The 20,775-nt window shown below is 33.5% G+C and overlaps 2 protein-coding genes across 6 annotated transcripts; both read right to left on the bottom strand.

The window, feature by feature from the left end:
- Positions 1 to 1,384: 1,384 nt before the first annotated feature.
- Positions 1,385 to 5,453, bottom strand: LOC133295814 (protein trichome birefringence-like 33). 2 transcript variants are annotated; one of them, XM_061494769.1, is made up of 6 exons: positions 5,192 to 5,453; positions 4,859 to 5,080; positions 3,049 to 3,220; positions 2,733 to 2,932; positions 2,473 to 2,631; positions 1,385 to 2,054 (listed from the first exon to the last, which is right to left on the bottom strand). In XM_061494769.1, exons 1-6 carry the CDS (start codon positions 5,383 to 5,385, stop codon positions 1,715 to 1,717), a joined length of 1,287 nt encoding a protein of 428 aa, XP_061350753.1. In that variant the 5' UTR covers positions 5,386 to 5,453; the 3' UTR covers positions 1,385 to 1,714. The 2 variants fall into 2 exon arrangements, with proteins under 2 accessions (XP_061350753.1, XP_061350680.1); XM_061494696.1 differs by having other exon boundaries at positions 4,859 to 5,087; positions 5,214 to 5,453.
- A 4,688-nt stretch (positions 5,454 to 10,141) lies between these two features.
- Positions 10,142 to 18,291, bottom strand: LOC133296597 (uncharacterized). Of its 4 annotated transcripts, none has more exons than XM_061495783.1 (11): positions 17,909 to 18,291; positions 17,454 to 17,496; positions 17,058 to 17,111; positions 16,131 to 16,194; positions 15,329 to 15,385; positions 15,013 to 15,119; positions 14,883 to 14,921; positions 11,546 to 11,637; positions 11,374 to 11,452; positions 10,728 to 10,819; positions 10,142 to 10,618 (listed from the first exon to the last, which is right to left on the bottom strand). In XM_061495783.1, coding segments are annotated over exons 1-11 (861 nt in total). In that variant the 5' UTR covers positions 18,142 to 18,291; the 3' UTR covers positions 10,142 to 10,617. The 4 variants fall into 4 exon arrangements, with proteins under 4 accessions (XP_061351767.1, XP_061351628.1, XP_061351707.1 ...); XM_061495644.1 differs by having other exon boundaries at positions 10,772 to 10,819; XM_061495723.1 differs by having other exon boundaries at positions 10,772 to 10,819; positions 11,546 to 11,634.
- Positions 18,292 to 20,775: the final 2,484 nt, after the last annotated feature.

Genomic DNA, 20,775 nt, shown 5'->3' with positions numbered 1-20,775 from the left:
CAAAACCGATCTAATCCAGACCGCGAACACCCCTAATCAAATCCATATCCCTTATATATATAAGTTCGTATACATCCTGTTATAAAAGCCATGCAAACCCAAAGTTGTAAATGGATAACAAAAATGCTTTTTTAAAAAAAATAAAAAAAGAACTCTCTGAACTCTGTTCGATTCGAAAGGACTTCTATATTATAAACAATTTCATTTTCAGTAATTGTTCATGAATCAATAACATGATCAGATGGAAAATAAAAATAAAAATTTGCCGTGGATTAAAAGCAAGCTATTAGCATTACCCTTAAATTTGACGAGTTTGTATTAAAAAGAAAAAAAGTTTATATTAAAAAAGAAAAAATAGAACGAGCGTTCTTTTTCGGTTGGTATCTAATTTTCTGTTTTGTTTTTTATTTTTAAGCTTCCTTTGCATAGGCTTAAAAGTAGGTTTTGGGCCCTAAAGCCATATTAGTTTCCCTTAATGGCATTTTTAAGGTGGACCAAAAACGAGAAAGTTTTACCACAGAGCAACATTGGGCCGGGCCTTGAATATCACTAAATAATCTGAACTCACTTTTTATTAATGAGGACAGTTTGAAATTTCACTCGATAATAAACAAGTGTTAGAAAGAGAGAAAAAATAAATAAATAAAAAACAGTGTGTGAAAAGAGCGCGTTGAATTGCAAAATTTTGAACTTAGCTGACCACAAAAAAAAAGGAGGAACAAATTAATGGAAACCGGTGTATATTGTGAATGGGTTTGCATTCATCATTTAACATGACACAAAAAAATTTCCTACACACACATTTTGTGAAGCCACACTTTTTGAAGCAAAAAAAAAAAAATTACGGCACGCAAAACGAATCTCTATAACATTACAACATAACTCTTATTAAACCCTATTGTGAATTAGGCCTAAACTGAAAACGAAAAAAGTAAAAAAGTAATCTCTCTATAGAGAAATCCAATATAATTGCCAAATTATCAGCACTTGTTTATAATTTTTTTTATCTCCTGATAACATTCCAAAACAGTCTTCATTTCATTTGAGAATTTATAAATATTTATGCCAATAGATTTATTGATTGAATTCTTTTGACGGTATGATTTTTTCACATACACAGAATATGGAATTAATGTTTCTCATGTTATAAGAGATAATTTTATCTCCTACACAAATAAAAATATGTGTAGCTCGTGTGGAATCACGTGAAGAGAAGAAAAAGAAAATATGGACCCTACACACTTTTATGTGTACAGAAAATAAATTTATCTACTACTATAACATGAGAAACATTAATCCCATAAAATGTTGTGCCATACTTTTCTCTCTTCTGTTTTGATTGCATAAGCACCAAAGCTAAAAAAACAGAAAGTAAAATAGCAATTCAATTCAAAAGAATATGTGTTAGCACTTAGCACCATAGTGGCGGACACAACTAGCAAAAAGTTGAATTTGGCAATCCAATTACAGAAAAAAAAAAAAAAAAAAAATCAATTCAATTTCCTCATATACATTCTCCTCCCCCTCTAATGTTAACTATTATTGTAGATAAATCTTCTTTCCTTTCTTTCATTCTTCCCTCTTACCATCTTAGACATCACTTTCTAAGAAAACAAAGGTTAATAATCCGCGCATGCTGTACTCTCCCTTTTACAAATTTTCATGCCCCATATGGACCCAAGAGAACAATGATCTCTTCAATTTTTATACACTTTCAAGGATAAAGTAACTTGGCAAACAGAAGTTCATTCCAAGTATCCTGTAGTCCAGGTAAACACCAATGCACACAATCAGCGTAGCTAACAGGGTTAGATAGTTGCTCTGGAGTTAATGGACTCCATTGCTTCTTGTAGATTGAAGTGTGTGCATCTTTGCGGTAGCTGGAGAGCTGAGTGATGTTAAGAAATGTTATGGGCACTCTGGATTTTCTGAACACCTCTCCAATTACTTGCATTATGCTTTTTTGAGAATCAGAACTCCAGTATGTTGGATCATTGATTGGAGTTGTTTCATTGTAGCAGTTCCCTCCTGGTTCACCTCCCCACTCTATGCTTCTGCCATATATACTTGTACTATATGAGTCCCAACATTTGTGCTTCCATATACCAAGCTTCTTAAATAATTATTACTCTCTTAGGAATAAATAATGAAGCATTGGTACTAACAGATTTAGCATATATAATATATTTCTCGTGTTGCATAAGACTTTGTACACACACAAAAATAGATAGAACCCACTAAGAAAAATATAGAGAAAGTAAAGAAGTAAGTCTTATCCACTTTTTTGTATGTGCATAAGATAAAATTATCTCATGTAACACGAGAAATGTATTTCCCCTAGATTTAACTTAACTCCAAATGTAAGGAACATTGGAATGTAGCTATCACTCTTTATTTTATTTTTACTTTTTTGTCAGCACAGAAAATTATGACATTGTTGGTATATTATATATGTGTGTGAACTATACTCACTTTCCATGAGAAGGTGACATGCTGGTGAAGAAGACTCTTGTTTTGTTGGGGTCCATGTTCATACTCACCCATCTAACCAAACTTTTCATAGCCATACGATAGGCATCCTCTGTTGACAGCTCAACAATCTCTTTTACTTCATCATTAAAAGATCCAAGCCTAAAAAATTTGAGGACACATTAGGTATTATTTTGCAATGGCATTGGCAAAAGAAATGAGGACCAAGTGAATAATTATTTGAATAGTATAGAGAATCATACAAAATCTTCATCTTGGAGCCAGTTATCCACCAAAGATAGGTGTTGAATACCACAATGTCAGCACCTCTCCAATAACGGCCATGCTTATTGATTGAACCCTTCCTCACAATCCTATCAGTTACCCTATGGATGACAGCGTTATCGGAGTTTGATTCTAGAAGAAAAGGTGCCCAATAGAACTCAATTGTGGCATTGTATTCCTAATTAAATACAGCAAAACGAACAGAGAAAAAAAAAAAGATGGGCACATTAATGTAGCTAAAACTAACTATGTTTGTGAATTGTGCATGAGCTAAGAGTAAGAGGGTACACCTACTTTGGCTGTGAAGACAGTGAGTGAATCAAAGGTTTCCATAGATTTGGCATCTTCAGGAATGAATTGATGGAGAAGGCATATCAAAGAGACATACTGACCCCGGTTGAGGGAGTCTCCAATAAACATCATCCTCTTCCCACGAAGCATTTCCAGCATCAAACTTGCATTGAATCTGTAACATTGGTAAAGAGGTGTGTTATGTTTGGCTTAAATCTACGAATCTATGATTAATTGTTGCTTTTATTTTTTTTTTAATACAATTAATCCTCTTCCCACGAGGTTTTTTTTTTCATCAGGGAGCATCTAATGATTCTAATATCATATTGTAAGAGACATTCTCTCTCATGCTACAGACTCAACACATGGTGGGTCCTACCATGTATTAAAAAAATAAAAATAATAAGACATATTTATTGATGTATCTACAACATAAGTTAACTCTCTTCTATTACATGAAAGAATAATTTCCCTTTTTTTTTAAATACAATCCATGAAACATATTCATCAAAGATAGGTAAGATCAAACCAACATAGTTACTTCTAGTAGTTTCTGTAAGTAGAACTTCAAGGAAAAGGAAAAGCTAAATTTGACATTCTAAATTTTGACGTAATCTTTATAGGAGAAGGTTATATTTAGACATGTTTACAAACTACGTTAAGTATGACTGGTTATACTTCAATCAAGAATGTATGACCGGTCATACTTAGTGTAATTTGTAAAAAAAAATTGTATACTGATCATTCCGTATCTTTATATTATTTTAGTCTTTCTAGGAGAATTGGATCATTTCTTGCATCAAGGATCAATATTTAGAAATAAAATAGGTACAATAAATTTTAACTTGTGCATAACATTTCCGTGTTTTGTCATTGGAATTCTTTTTAGGTAATGGGCATATAATAGCAATTAATTTTCTTCTTGTATGTCCTTTTCCTTCTTGCTGAAGAACAGTGAAAAAGTAGGTGATGTCTGAATACACTTGAACTTTATTGCCCAAATGAAGGGTCCTGATGTATTAAGTTCTTTGATCTAATGAAGATCCATTAGGACTAAATAGCATTCACTCAGTTTTTGGTAAATACGCTGCTTATGGATTAGATTCTTAAATATTCTCTCAATTCCAAAGAAGCTAACAATTAAATCAATCTAACCAGTACCTAAAAACACCTAAAGTTTCAACCACAAACAAATAGTCATTCAGGTAAGAACCTAACAACGTAGCCATAACTAGAGAATAAATATGTCCAAAAGAAGGGTTCAGAAACTCAAATTTGACATAAATTAAAATAGAAAATATCAAAAGCATCAAATTAGTACAAGTTTAAGGTGACTAACTCGCATATACTCAAATTACTCATAACCTTTGCATTGTAATGTCCGTATTGTATGTAAGGTCCCACTACCACCGATAGAATACAGAAGGCAGAAGCAAAAAAAAGGAGTGGATTCTTTTATAGAAAAATGGTCACGTGATCATGTTATTTAATCACAACCACTCATTGATAATAATATAAGAGAAAGAAAATTGTATAATTTTTAAATGAGTAATTATGATCAAATAACATGATCATGTAATCACTTTTTCACTCAACAAAAAATGCTAAAAAACACTAGGTGGCAATCATTCAATTGTTGGTGAGTTATGACTTATATGACTACAATATTCATAGCATCCAACCACCGTTTCACACGTGACTGTCATGTCGGAAACGGGTCCAACAAATCCAGTACTCCGACCCACCGACAACTTGACCCGAAAAAAAAAAAAACCACACAAAGAAAAAACAAAACAAAAACAAAAGCACCTACGTGGGAAGATCGCAACCGTGAGGCTGCCAGCGCCACCGCCGGTACTCCTTATCAGGCCGACCGTGTTCTTGACAAGTCAACTGTGGTTGTATGTACGGACACTCCGATTCCTCGTACAGTGGCCGAGTCAACTCGTCGCGAACCCACCTTCCGCTGAACAAGTCGCAGCCTCCTTCTTCCGCCGTTTTCCCCACCGCGAACGCCGCCACCTTCTGTTGCTTGCTCCTCTCTGATATTGAGATCACCCCACAAAATAAACAACAACACGAAATTCAGCTGAGTTGACACTTGAAAACCCAAAAGCAGAAAGAAGAAAGAAGAAAGCACCTTGACTCGGTGGGCTGAGTCAACTCACCGGGTGTGGTGGAGAAGAGTGCGTGTGTGTCATGATGATGGTGTTGGCGGAAGATGAAGATGAAGTTGTGGCCATAGATGAAGGAAACAAAGAGAATGAAAACTAAGAGGATGAAGAGATAGGGAGAGATACGATGCTTGGTTCTGAGAAACGGTGGATTCATCATTTGCATGCATGGACCCCAACTCCTTAATTTGTTGTGGGGTTGTTCGTTTCTTTCCTAACCTTACAAGTATTTTCATTCATATAGCAAATTATTATTCTGATTTAAAATTTAAAGTGGAAGCTATGGTGAGTTGGAGCCATCAATGTGGAGTTTTTGTCCTCTTAATTAGGTATGGATTCCGTCAAAGGCAAGCATCACTATCTGTAGGTACAATTTTTATGCTTAAATACAGTTCCACGGGGAAATTTTGAAGGTCCAGTGTGTTATTTAAAATTAGAACAAATATCATTTTCGATACTCAACAAATTTACCCGCTTTAGTCCCTAGCAAATAAAAAGATTATTCGTGGTCCCTAAGAAATTCAAAATGGATTCATTTTAGTCCTTTTGAGGGACTAATGTGGGTCTTTTTTGAATTTGTGAGGGACCAAAATTTCAACTAAATGGGTCCATTTTGAATTCCTTAGGAACCACGAATAGCTTTTTTATTTGCTATGGACTAAAGCGGTCATCGTGAAATTTGCTGATGACCAAAAAAGATATTTACGCTTAAAAGTATATAAGGTGTGTTTTTTTAGTAAGTATGATCGGTCATACTCTTGTAATTCTGAAAAGTTATTTTTTTTCACTTTATATATAGAAGAGAAAAAAATAACTTTTCAGATTTACACAAAATATGACCGATCATACTTTATATAAATCATCTAAAAAGACACAACTTGTGTCATTTTAAATTATACTTTGAATTGATTAATGCAACTACAAGTTAAATTATGTATAGGTATAGCCTAATAAACTGAATGACCTGGGAAAAAAAAGCAAAAAATGAATAGAATGAATGAAGTAAATAATATTTTATGTATCTTCTGTCTAATTAAAGACAAAGATGCCTAGTGAGAGATTAATATGTTGATTTTGGATTTAAAGATTTTCTTAGATATCTATGAGTTAAATATCTTTAAGTTTGGCATATACACTAGGAATACTTAGCCAAAGAAGTAATGTGTGTACAATGACAACATAATAATATATATAAAATGTTCATACATGTAAATTTTATCTCTTATTTATAAAATTTACGACAGTAAAATTTTGGACCTTATATAGCTATTCTAATAGCTCATGTCCTAGGATTCATGTCAATTAATAATCATTTCCTTTATTTGCATTACTTCCTTTTCTCGTTCCCCTTCTTGGACCAATATGGACATCTCTTATGGTCCATAACAATGTATAATACATATTTTTTCATTATTAAGTTTATTTCCAAGGTTAAAATGTTTGACGGTCAGCTAAAGGTGTGAGGAAGATTAAGACTAATAATCACTTTTCATGTTCACATTGGATACACATTACATCGAATAAACAAAAAGGTCTCAACAAGCTGTTTGGTCATTTTTTTTCTTTTTAGTTACGATTAAGGCATTGGACTTTAGGTGGCGGGTGATTTACGTTGCTTTGGAATTATGTTGCTGTTGATTCTCGCAGAAACACAGGAATTTTGGACTCTGCAAGTATTATATTATTATGGAGCTGTAGTTGTGCTGGACATTCAGAAAATGTTTAACAATGGGACAACTAAAAACGAATAAAATAACTATAGTATCTTCAACTAACGAATTATAATCCCTATTCTGATGCAAATTATAAGCATTTGTGTATCCAAAAAAAAAAAATTATAAGCATTTAAAGGGTGACTCCAGGCTGCATTTATTATTTTATTATACACGAGTTTGGTTAGGAAGTAGTTCGTGATAGTTTGAGGTCGCACAAAATATTCTTTATTCTTCCACAGTTTTGTCATTCACAAAGTGCTTCATATGGTTTTAATTGCGGACACCGGGAAATTCATCTTATTTTAAAATTATTTATTAATCTATTTTATTTTGAAAATTATTTATTTATCTTCTTTATTTTAACTAAAGTTAACATTTTTATTATGTGAGTTTCATAAAGATGACACGCATCGCATCATTTATATGATTAACTACACGTATCAGTTATAAGACCTATGCGATGAGAAGATCAAATTAAGTCAGATTTATAAATATTTTGTTAAAATCAGTAAATTAATATCGAATTTTTAAAATAAAGGCGATTTGGTTATTCTGCCGGACTATCGTGTTAGATACAAATTTTTAATTCGAGCGTAACTATCGTGATAGATACTGTATCTTTTTTTTCTTTTTTTTCCATCTTGATCAATAAAGTTTCTATTACAAATTGATTTTATGATTATCAAGAGTCGAACATAAATTTACTTTTTTTCGTTTGTTTTTTACCATAAAAAAAGAAGGTAGAATTTTCTAACTGAAATTAAGAGATCGGGGTTTGATCCTGGTTTTTTCTATTTTTGAGCGAGACGCTTGGATCAAACGAATTAATAATGTTATAAATACTTTCTAAGGATAAGGATGCGTACGTCATGTGTCTCTAGAAAACTCTACCTTAGATACCAAAATATCCTCAATATTCCTGTAGTACTCAAGACCCCAGTGCATCCTTTATTTATTTTTTTTGGTACTTATTCTTTTATGTTATTTTCACCTAAATCCCACATTTTCCTATTTTTAATAAAGGAATATATACTACTGTAATACTAAATGTATACTCCTTAGGTACATATATAAATAAATCACCTATAGCAGTGCAACTTTAAGAAAACTAAATAGGTATTTTAAGAAAGATTTGTAAGATTCTTTCGGAACAAGGAAAATTTCTTATTCTATATATTAAATAGGGAAAAATTCACCAATGTTCCTGTGATTTACTTCATAATCACTTATGCCCCTGTGATTTTTTTCTTATCACATATGCCCCTGTAATTTGTAAAATATACCCCTGTGATTTCTTATTTTTTACAAAGCACAGGGGCATATGTGATAAGAAAAAAATCATAGGAGCATAAATGATTCTGAAGCAAACCATAGGGGCATTGGTAAACTTTTTCCTATTAAATATGCACATTTTCAATTATGAGTCATTACTTTTCCTTAAAATTTACCTATATTTTTACTGTTATATTAAGAGTGATAAGTAAGGAAAATCTAGCTCGAATACTGCGTAAGAATTTCCCGTTTGTCTCGTAAGGCATCAGTTGTAGACATCTTTCATATATTTTCTTCTCTCATCCCAATAAAAGACATCGAACTTGAATGTTATTTTTTTATTTTATTCTTAAATAAAAAGAATAAACATCAAGTTTAGTCTTCAAAAGATTGGGTTGACAACTTGACATATTACTAAAAGATAAATAACATCAATCTATTCCTTTAATCATATAAAGTGACATTAAAACATCATTCTGTTCATAAATCATGAGATTGAGAGACTAAATTAGTGTCATTTTCGATTATTAATATACTAAATGCATGTCAACTTTATAAGATTGAGACATTAAATTAATATCATTTTCTATTATCGAGAAACTAAATCGATGATAATATTTTTTTAGGAGATGGAATCTTTTGACACCAGTGTCAAATTTGAAGTTTAACACCTCATCTAATAGCCGTTAGATCAAAAAAGATCAATGGTGTCACATGCTTACAAATCAGAGTCGTTGATCTTTTTTGATCTAACATCTATCAGATGAAGTGTCAAACTTCAAATTTGATACTGGTGTCAAAAGATCCTACCTCTCTTTTTAGAGGACTAAATTAATATCAGTTAGTTTTTAGAGATTAAATTGATGTTAACTCAATGACTAAAGTAATAGTTTACTCTTAATGAAACCATACGCATCACTAAAACTAGCTAACTAGGGCCATTAATTGAGTTAACCCAAGCTTGTAGTTGGCTCGAATCCAGTTCTAACCTAAACATAAACAGCTAACCCAACCGTTGATCCAGCAATCACACAATGCGCAATCAATCACAATTCACTAAGATAAGTACTAAGTCATGTCGACAAGAGAGAGATTGATGATATCAGGTTATGATAATATAATATAATGGCTCCATGTGATGTATCCATGCCACAGCAACAGTGTCTTCGGTTGGACTCTTGCTAAGTTGCTAGTATTATACAATTATTCATATTTGCGGTGCGCCCAGGCTAAGACAATAGGATTTAACAGGATGTATTGTTTCATAGGATTTAACACAGGCCCATCTCATAGTGCATCTGTTGGATGAAAGCGACAAATAACTCTGTTGACACAGGTTGTCTTGTTTTTCTCGAGGCAAAGGTACATGGCCTTTTCCCCCACAAAGCTACCTTTTGCTGCTAAGCATTAACATATATTTGATCCTATTCACTAAAAAATATCAACACCACGGGATCAACAGAAATTTCTACAATACTCTCATCCCACCCACTTTTTCATATATCCCTCTAATAAAAACTAAATACAAATGCTGACTGATAACATGGAAGAGAGAAAAATATTATCTTAAATACAGGTGTCCCATCAACAGGAAATTTAATTTTCAATGTGATTCCTCGCAATCTCCCAGAGAGCATCAACTATATCTGATTGCCGTGGCACCCTATTAGCTCTCACGCGTAAAGCACTGGGAGAGCAGGACTCGGTGATTTAGCAGGGATAAATAGGATGGAATTTGGCTTAAGACCCAAAGATGAAGCTGGCCATTGAAGTTGACATTTACTTTATATAAACTCAAGCTTCATTGGTAGAAAACGAACAGCATAAAGACACATCCAATCCATACATAAATTAACTAGTAATGCAAAAACGATTTAGCAGGGAAAAAGAGGTGAAAATGAACAAAAAGAGAAACAGTAATGAATTAATGGTCAAAGTAACAAAATACAAGTTACAATAAAAGAAGTTCATTCAATTACCTGATTATCAACTAAAGAATGTCAACCAAAATTATTGGATTAGTTCCATTGTATTGTCTTTTTGTCCCGTTAAGAATCACACTAAACTTTCTTTTTATCTCCTTTCTTTTCCTCCTCCTCCTTTTCTTTCATAGATAAGGATTAAAGAATGTGAAATACTAAATTCAGGGAGGGATAGTCAGAGCAAGAATTACAGATTTCTGCAGAATGTCCCATTTCAAGGAAGCATCTGAGCTGACCAGTAGGGCATCTGAAAAGTGACTTATCTGCACTTTTCTGCAGCATGTTCATCTCATATCTGAGATAATCCGTAATGAATTCACCAGATAAATCCAGAATCAAAAATATAATCTCAGAAGTTCACAGGAGAATAGGAGCTCCGGTGACCTTGAGACGGTCCCTTAAACTTTCTCACCAAAGATGCAAACAGATTCTGCAAAGACAAAGTAGACTACAAAGGTTATACGAAGAATGTAACTCCCAACCTTCTCGTGCATATGAGTGAGCTATAAAGTTTAAAAAAAAAAAATTTGTCTACGGACCAGATTGGGAAAACCGATATTGAAGCATTCATATGGAAGAATACCTGTGTTCGCTTTGGCAAGCTGACCCAAAAGTCCAAGTTAGGGATAACCTGAAAAATAGGGTCAATGAAAAATGATTTAAATCCCAATTGCCGTAAAGTCCCAGAAAAGTTTGCTTTAGTGTTCTCAGAAATTGGTCGTCAAGGATTGACATGGAATAACATTATAAAACATCATAAACCATGCAAGAACCAAAATTACTAACAGATTGACTGAGTGTAATTAACAAGCAATTTCCCGCCATAAGAAAAGAAGGAACAGTAATGATATTGTGTTTCAGCACGAGATGCATAAAAAATTAGCAATTACAGTTTACCCATACATAAATGGCTACAAAGTAAATCCACCATGAACTGTGTAAAGAAGCTTTACAATATTGATTCAAACTACCTCAAAGATAACTAAATGGAAATGGATCACGAATAACTAACTGAAAAAGGTTCCCTTTTTCTTTTTTCACTTTCTAATCAGAGCAAGTATAAGGAAACTGTTATGGAGTAGCCAATTCACACAACCTAAATGAAAAACATAAATAAAAATAGATAAATATATCCTACTATGAAAAAAGACAAGTAGACAACAAAAAGGACAGGAGAGAACATACATCTATACCACGAATCCCAAGGAAGAAAAATCGATAAGCTATACCAGCCAGTAGATATGCAGCAAAAAGGCATAAAACACTGAAATGGGATAATATGAAACAATTATTAGTAATCCAAATGACAGCCCCTTGTAATAATTAAAATTGCCAGGCAAGACAGTAAAATCCTTACATAGTTAGTAAGGTGCCAAACCACCCCCACCCTCCCCCATGAACATTTACGATCATGGCACAACCAGATGGATGCTTTAGCTCTGTAGCCTGCTTTGGAAACAAGGTTACAACACTGGTAAATAATACTTGTCTTTGGTTTCAAATTCCTATCAACTTCATATTGTCCTTCTGGTTTCAACTTTTACCTCGCCATCACTCCTATTCTCATGTTTCATTAGATGCATATTGATGCAGGGGAATAAGAGACTGAACTTCTGTCTAGGTTTCTTCATTTCGAACAAAAAAGAATTGAAGACAAAAGAACAAGACTCATTATGTTGTGTATTACAGCTGAAAGCTCGTTAGCTTAGCTCTGTACTGCAATTCTGTGAAAGCTATGAATCTTCTTGCCATCTATATGCAACATTTAAAGCTTAAAAAAATGCACTTTTGACTGTTAAGGACAATGGGTTTTTAATTTAACAATCAAAACTCCAATCAACATGAATGCAGAGATCAATCAACATGATTACAGAACAATCATGTCTTTGCATCATCGAGAGATGTAACGATTGGTGAAGAAAATAGCTGAAAAATGAAAAGCAAGATCTTCCTTCATTACTCTTTCAAATGGTAAATCATTTCATAGAAAAAAGAGAGGGAGAGAAAATAATAGGATGCCTGCAAGATAGACTAAACCGAAAATAGTAAATAAAAGGAAGCCAAACTCAAAGCATCAACATCAACAACACATTTATCCCAAATTAATTGGGGTCGGTAGTAGATGAACCCAAATAAAATATATGAGAGGGTTGAAAAAAGAAAAAAGAAAAATAAATAAAAAGAAAATAAAAATAAATAAATAAAATAGTAATAAAATATATATATATATATATATATATATATATATATATAAATATAAATATAAAAGTGATAAAAGAAGGGGGAAAGAATAAAGGGGGGAGATGAAGAGGAAAAAGGACTAAAAAAGGATCATCTGGAACATAGGAATAACAACAGGTCTAACCCTCCACCATGCATATAGATTTTCTCCATTTCGTTCTAAGGCACACCGTCCGCCAATCTATATCTCAATCCATTAAATCTTGTTTTACTACCTTCCCCCAAGTAAGTTTCGGTCTACCTCTACCTTTCTTTGTGTTGAGCTCTTGGTAACAAACTTTTGTTCTTACAGGAGCATCCAGGGGCCTTCTCATTACGTGACCAAACCACCTCAATCTATGTTCTCTCATCTTTTCAACCACCGGTAGTACCCCTACCTTTCGTTGAATATCTTTATTTCTTATCTTATCCATCCTCGTATAACCACACATCCACCTGAACATCCTCGTCTCTAATACTCCCATTTTATGCTCATGTTGCCTATGCGCTGGCCAACATTCAGTTCCATATAGCATTGCAAGTCTTACTGTTGTTCTATAGAATTTTCCTTTTAACTTAAGGGGGATTTTGCGGTCACACAAAAACCCAGATGCACTACGTCATTTCATCCACCCTGCTCTGATTCTATGATTTACATCCTCATCAGTCTCTCCACCTTTTTGCAAAATGGATCCCAGGTATCTAAAAGCATCTTTCTTGGGTACCTCTTGACCAAGTAGTGCACGAGATCTTGGTCTTCATCTCTTGCCAGAGAAAACTCACACTTCAAATACTCAGTCTTGCTCCGACTTAACGTGAATCCTTTAGATTCCAACGTGCTTCTACACAATTCAAGTTTTCTATTAACATCGTCTTTGTTCTCATCAATAAACACAATATCATCTGCAAAAAGCATACACCATGGCACTTCCTCTTGAATATTTTTTGTTAGTTCATCCATAACTAAGGCAAAGAGATAACTTGATGTACACCTACCGTGATAGGAAAATAACTTGATGTTCCATTACAAGCTTTCACACAAGTAGTAACCCCATCATACATATCCTTGATTGCCTTTACATACTTTAATGGTACTTTTTTCTTCTCAAGAACCCACCATAAAACATTCCTTGGAACCCTATCATATGTTTTCTCAAGATCTATGAAAACCATATGTAAGTCCTTCTTCTTTTCTCGATATCTTTCCATTAATTGTCGCATCAAGAAAATGGCTTCCATGGTACATCTTCCTGGCATAAATCCAAATTGATTTACAGAAACCTTGGTGTCTCTTCTCAAGCGATATTCAATAACCCTCTCCCACAACTTCATAGTATGGCTCATTAGCTTAATGCCTCTATAGTTAGAACAATTCCGGATATCTCCCTTGTTTTTTGTAAATAGGCACAATCATACTTTTCCTCCATGCATCAGGCATCTTATTTGTCTGAAGAATCTTATTGAAAAGGTTCGTCAACCATTTTATTGCCACATCCCCCAGGCCTTTCCACACTTCAATAGGGACACCATCAGGTCCCAAGGCTTTATTAGTCTTCATCCTCTTTAAAGCCTCCTTAATTTCATGTGTATTAATTCTGCGCACAAATCTTCTATTCAAATCATCATAAGCATCCTCCAAGTCCACCTCGCTTTTATCGCCATCCCCATTAAACAGCTTGTTAAAGTAGTTCATCCATCTTTCATTTACATCTTTATCTTTCACCAAAAGTTTTTGATTTTCATCCTTGATGCATCTAACTTGGGTGAGGTCTTTATTTTTCTTATCCCTTATTTTTGCAAGTTTATATATACCTTTTTCACCATCCTTGCTCCCAAGATTTTTATACAAATCGGCGAAAACCTTGCCTCTAGCTTCCCGCACTGCTTTCTTTGCATTTTTTCTCGCCAATCTAAACTTTTGCAAGTTCTCTTCATTGGGACTTTTATGCAAAGATCTAAAGCATTCCTTCTTTTGTTTAATTGCCTCTTGCACCTCTCTATTCCACCACCATGTTTCCTTTGTATGAAATCCATTTCCTTTGCTTTCTCCCAACACTCTCCTTCTCATATTCTGAATACACATATTCATCTCATTCCATACTGTGGATGGACAACAATATCATTCTGAATACACATAGCCACCTCAGAGCATATACCACACTAATAATCAACTGTGGATGGACAACAATATCATCTGGTAATATGATGAACTTCTACAAGTAAGCTAAATGAATAGCAATACCCGACAAATTCAATCATGTTCCTTGTTGATACAAGAGTCCATATTCAACATTTCTTAGATTTTCACCAATTGTCACTTATTTTCAATTTCTAAGTTAACAAATTAAAAAAATATATATATAGTGTGCACTTGGATACAAAAGAACTATGATAGGATGTTGGAAACCTACATCATACAATAATAAATAATATGCTAGGAAGCAATAACAGATATCCCAAAACAGAGTACTCACATAATTGCAATCTCCTACTCTCTTTAAAGTTTGCGGTCCCTGTCAACAGAAGATTGATAATGAAACAATCAAGTCATTATAAGGTCCATAATATCGGATTAAAAACTGGGGGGGGGAATAAAAACCTTACTTGTACTCCATTTAAATTGCAAAGCACAGACACTGCCAGCGAACAGTTGTACTTAAGGCCACTGCTTGACATTTTAACAATGACACCAGTATGGGGATTTTCCTTATCTGCCATTGGAATAGCATTACAACCATACAATATTCTAGTTTAGTTCATAATTTTAAGCATTATCCAAAATCACTTAAACCAAATAATACATGATGCCATACAAAAAGCACATAATCAAGAGCATAAATGAAGCACCAAAAATTAACAAAAGAAAACCATGATTTGAAGCAAATTAGAAAACAGAAACATATAGGGGAACTGGGCTTACCAATGACATCAACATCTATTTTTGGGCCACGTCCTAAGTTTGTGCATACGTGATAACCTGCATTTATCACTCTGTTAGAGTACGTGGATTCCCTCCTGCTTAAAATTTCACTCTCAGAAATAAAGAATAATTGACTTCAATTGGATATAGTTTATCAAAAAGTTAAACTGGATGAGCAAAGTAGAGACACCACTTCAAGTTTTGAGCCCTTCCCAACTGATGATGAAGGGCACTCAATATTTAGAACCAAAAACAACCTCTTCTAGAGAACATAATTTTTACTATGTAAAGCTCTTCTAATAATTCCATTATGGACAAACTGAAATAATGTCAAATGAAAAGACCCTTGTAGTTCATGTACGAACACATTTTTTAGATGTTTCAATGAGGTGTGAGAGCGCACATATGAATATATAAAAGCAGATGAATTAATAATTGCCACAGCACATGCTAGACTATATGTTCTCCATATGACAAAAGCAGTGCAGACAAATGAAAAGAAAAAGTCAAAATACTAAAATAATATTTAAAACTTGTAGAAACAAAAAGGTCTGTAATTCTTTTCTAGAAGAGTAAGGAGTGAGAATCAGTTTGGTCGTGCTGTTGCGTAACATAAAATGCTTTTAAAATAAATAAAAGTACTTTCAGGCAACCTAAATTGCTTGATGTGGCAGTAGAATCTTTTTTTACTGTGAAAGAGAAGTAGGTACTTGGAGGTTCTGCTAGCAACAGAGACTAAGAAAAAATTATCTGTATTGCATTTTTCCTTAATGCTGATCTTAAAAACTGACAGGAATTCTACCTCCAATGTTGTTTGCCACAAGCGCATTGCACTCCATCCCACAACGTGTTGGCCCTCCACAATCCTAAAGCATACAATAAGGGAATCAAATAAGCAGAAAATTTTGCAAAATTATGGGATAATAGATATTAATTCCATTTTTCAAGATATTCCGTGATAAAATTTACTTAATCCACATAGCAGCAGGACCTTTGAACTACCTTAAAATCCTATCCAATGTTATCCCTAATGATATTTATCACTGATATGCTCTACCTTTTCATCTCAACCTTTGAAGTAGCACTACTTACATGTGAACAGTGACCACTACCCTAGACAAACTGATTGCCAATTTATTTGTAAATTAAACTAAATACAATTTCAAATCAGTTTCATCTTTCTTTTGGAACATTTATAATATATTATTACATTATGATGCCAAATCATGCTTGATTATAAGGTGACTATTCTATTAACTTATTCTTCTGTATTCATTAAAATGTACACCTTTACTGTTATTTGTTGTTGGGTTTCTTGGCTTAAGTGAATATCCAAGTGAGAGTAAGTGTTGCTGTGTTAAAGCTTCATGTATACAATTGGGTTTATTTCCTATAGGCTCAGATCTCTGAAATGATTTTTACTCCACAATTCCTCGAGGAAGCTTAAAAATGATGGATAAATACTAAGGAAAATGACTCGATGAGAAGAAACTTGTACTGAAAAGAAAGCAGGAAACAGTATATTTGAGATATATATTACAAGTAACAAATATATCTACAAATCCTGTGACTTCATCAACTATTCCTTTATAAAAATATGCATTATATTCATAAGTATAATTAATAATAAAGTATGATCATAAATCACATCTATCAATACAGGTTTGATAGCAATGCAGAATCTATCAATATAGCGAAAATAGGTCAACAGAAAAAGAGACATATTTACCCAGCAGTCAGCACATGTTGGAGGGTCATGATTGAAAATCATTTCATCACAAAGCTGCTCAAACAACCAATACAAGAAATTCAATAATAGTTCAACTCGGCATAAAGCTACATCAAGGCTACCATTTCCTATAAAAGTATATGCTGTGCTTTGAAAGTACACCTATTATAAGCCAGTACAAGAACTGGCATAGTTACATATAAACACATTCAAACTCAGTCATTGAAGGACCAAAATGAAGCAAGACTCTGCTTTCAAAGTCAGTGTACCACAGCCCGGAAGCAAAAAATAAAACAAGATTTTTGTCTATGCTTATGCAGCTAAAAAATATTACTAACCAATGGAACCGGTACTAGTCAGAAATCAAAGAATTAAGAGTGACCTGATGGAGCCAACCTGAAACCAAAGGGTGGTCTCGTTTACTGCTACTTTGTAAAATCTACATGGACAGAAATAAATATAAAAAATGAAATCTTCAGTCAGAACCATATAATTAATATGTTCTTACAAACCAATCATATTTACATATAAAAAATAAACTTCTTTTCCAATTCGTGAAGTTATTGCCGAATTAGAATAAAGCCATAACGCAGACCCTAATTGCCAGAATCCTCCAAATAACTAAATTCCAAAACTCTAGCACCACAATTCACTAAGCACGTTTACGTCATAACATTATTTAACTAATCCAGGAAACGTTTCTAAAGATGAATCAAAATAACAAAAAATAAAATAGAATAAAAGAACCTAATAAAGAGACATCACCAAAACCGGAAAAAACGAAACTACGTCAGATCAACAGCAGTGGAAACACATATTGATCTGGATGCAGAGAGAGAGAGAGTGTGTACCCGTCTTCGCTGAGTATGCCGTGAGGGAAGTTGCGAATGGGAGAAGAGAGTGTGTAATTGTAAAGCTTGTTTCGGTCGAGAAAAGTGAATTCACAAGCTGCTGCAGCGTCAGCGGCGGAGCTTAGAGACGCGAGTAGGTGTAAAACGGTGAAGAGAGTGAGGAGGAACCATGTCGTTCTGGTTCGGGTTCGGGTTCGGGTTCTCGGGGATCTGCGTCCAGCTACCATTGTCATTGTTGAAGGATGAAAAGTAACAGCTATTCCATGCTTTGAAGATTGGAGAAGAGAAGACACCACCGTGGAAGCGTGAGATGTGAGCTATGACCTGTGGCGGAAGAAGGAACACCTAAGTAATTTCCGATAAATGCTTCATACGCCCTGTTAGATAAATTAAATTTAACAAGGCATTTGCCACATAACACTACTCTCACAATGAAATGAAATTATATATATGGAAAATCGTTTTCTCGTGAACGAGATTATTTTCATAGGTTGTGAGTATTGAAATGTGTGCTATTCTTTTCTTTTTAACAAGTGTTGAACCTTATTATTTGATATATCTATCCCACGAGAGATATTATCTCATGTGATATGTGATACGAGAAAATATAAGTTCTTGTAATATATGATGTTATATATTTGTTTATTGAGTTATATACTTCCGCTTGAACTATTTAAATACAAAATTTATTTGAGAATACTATTACTTGAATTTATGATCAATAGGAATGCTAAAATGTCTTATGGGCTGTATCAATATTTTGGACAAGATAAAATTAATTTTGGTGTAAGAGTTTTCATGAATTAGTATGGGTAATTGCCATCAAAGTGGGATTACTTATATTGTAAAAATTCTTTGTAAAATTTGAGAAATAGTTTTGATTATTTCATGTAATTTCCTGCCCAAATGGGATAATTGTGTGTTATAACTGTCAATTTGTTTGGGATGAAGTTAACAGAGGTGCACTGATCTATGAGATATGTCTGTCCAAAGGGAATAAATATCTGAAGTCAGTGTATGCTCACTGAGCAACTTTTCTTTGAGGTTGTAGATGAAGTTATTAGAGGCTCATTGGTCCAGGGATCTATCTTTCCAAAGGTGATGAATTTTCGAACCCAATGTTGTGCTCATTCATCTGAGGTTCTGACCTTGGTTTGTGCATTGGGAATGTACTATTATGTTGGCCTTGTTATAACAACTTGTTGTGCTAAATGATTAACTCATCCTGAGCAATTTCTTCTTGAGATTGTAGATAAAGTTATTGGAGGCTCATTGGTATAGGAATTTATCTGCCCAAAAGGGATAGATTTTCAAACCCAGTGTTGTGCTCATTGATTAACTCATCTGAGGTTCTGGCTTGGTTTAACCTTGGTTAGTGCATTCTGCCCAAAGTGGAATGTACTATTATGTTGTCCTCATTACAATATTTTGATTTAATTGAAGGTGTATATTGTCCTTTAGTTTATTCTGATGCATACATGTTTTGCCTTAATAATGAATTTCTATGTTAGTTCCTTTAAATAGATTTGAAAACATGTTTGATTCATTTTGAAATATTTATTTTAATTTTTTATATACATAAATATTTATTTGGAATTATTTGCTCTCATTCATATTTAATTTTGTGAGCTCTTATTCATGTCTAATATTGTAATAAATATGGGGAAAAAGTATTTAATGTTAATTTAGATAATTTTGTCTAATGTTCGTCGAAACGACGTCGTTTTGAGGTTGCAAATTTAAAAAATTAGAATGATAAAGACTATTATAACCCTGAAATAAATTAAAATTACAAATACGCCATGATTTTCGCCCCAAAACGACGTCGTTTCGGCGAACATTAGATAAAATTGTCTAAAGTAACTTTAGAAAAAACGAACCCAATAAATATTATGTTCCTTTTTCAAAATTTTAATTAATGAAAAATTGTTACATATTATCGTGATTAAAATATTAGTATTTACTCTCCCAATTTTAGCGTAGATTTTATGTGCTTTGTCAATTAATTTTGATTAGTGAGCGAAGATATATAATTGTTGATACTGCGGATTGAAATTTGTGACACAAATTGTAGTTTAGTAAATGCAATATGAATTTGGGAAATATATACTATAAAGTTTTTCATATTATTTAGGTATTATTATTCAAATTTTTATTTGTGAATCGACAATAAGGGTGTAAATGGGCCAGGCTGGCCCAGCCCAGCCTACATTAAGCCTGACTTGGCCCGGCCTTTCAGAAAAGTAGAGTAGGTTTAGGCTTTTAAGAAAGTCTTTTTAACAAATAGGCCGTAGGCCAATTTTGTCAAGCCTGACCCAAAGCCTTGTAGCTGGTCTATTTAATTTATTAAAAATAAAATAATAAAATAATATTTATTTTATGTTGCATGGCAAAGTACCAATACCAACCTTAATTTTTAGATGAATGACATTCTCTTGTAGACTTTATTTTAGCACTCAATAATTGTATTTTTCTTATTTTCCCCATTTCTTTGACTCTATTCCTCTATGATATACATTCTAAAGCTGGGGTATTATGTTGACTCTTTCTTGTTTGTTATTTTTTTCTTATGAGAAGTACTAGTGCATTCATGAATGAAACTTTATTTGCTCTATACAATTATTTTCTTTGCTTGGTATCTACACTGGTAGCCATGTCGGGCTTTCTTATTTTTTAAAATAGGCCGGGCTTGGCCTACAAATAAAGCCTTTGATAGGTCAGTAGGGCAGATAGGCTGAATTTTTTTTACGTAGGCTTGGGCTAGGAAGGGCAAAGCCCAGCCTAGCCCAGCCCATTTACACCCCTAATCGTCAGTGTCTTTTGTTAATAAAAATTATTTTTTACAATTATCTGCCCAAAGGAAGTTA

Source organism: Gastrolobium bilobum, unplaced genomic scaffold (assembly GCF_033153095.1).
Source record: "Gastrolobium bilobum isolate Gb01-03AN ecotype WA unplaced genomic scaffold, APGP_CSIRO_Gbil_v1 utg66532, whole genome shotgun sequence".
NCBI lineage: Eukaryota > Viridiplantae > Streptophyta > Magnoliopsida > Fabales > Fabaceae > Gastrolobium > Gastrolobium bilobum.
Note: the sequence above shows the minus strand (reverse complement) of the source record. Positions and strands in the feature narration are given on the sequence as shown.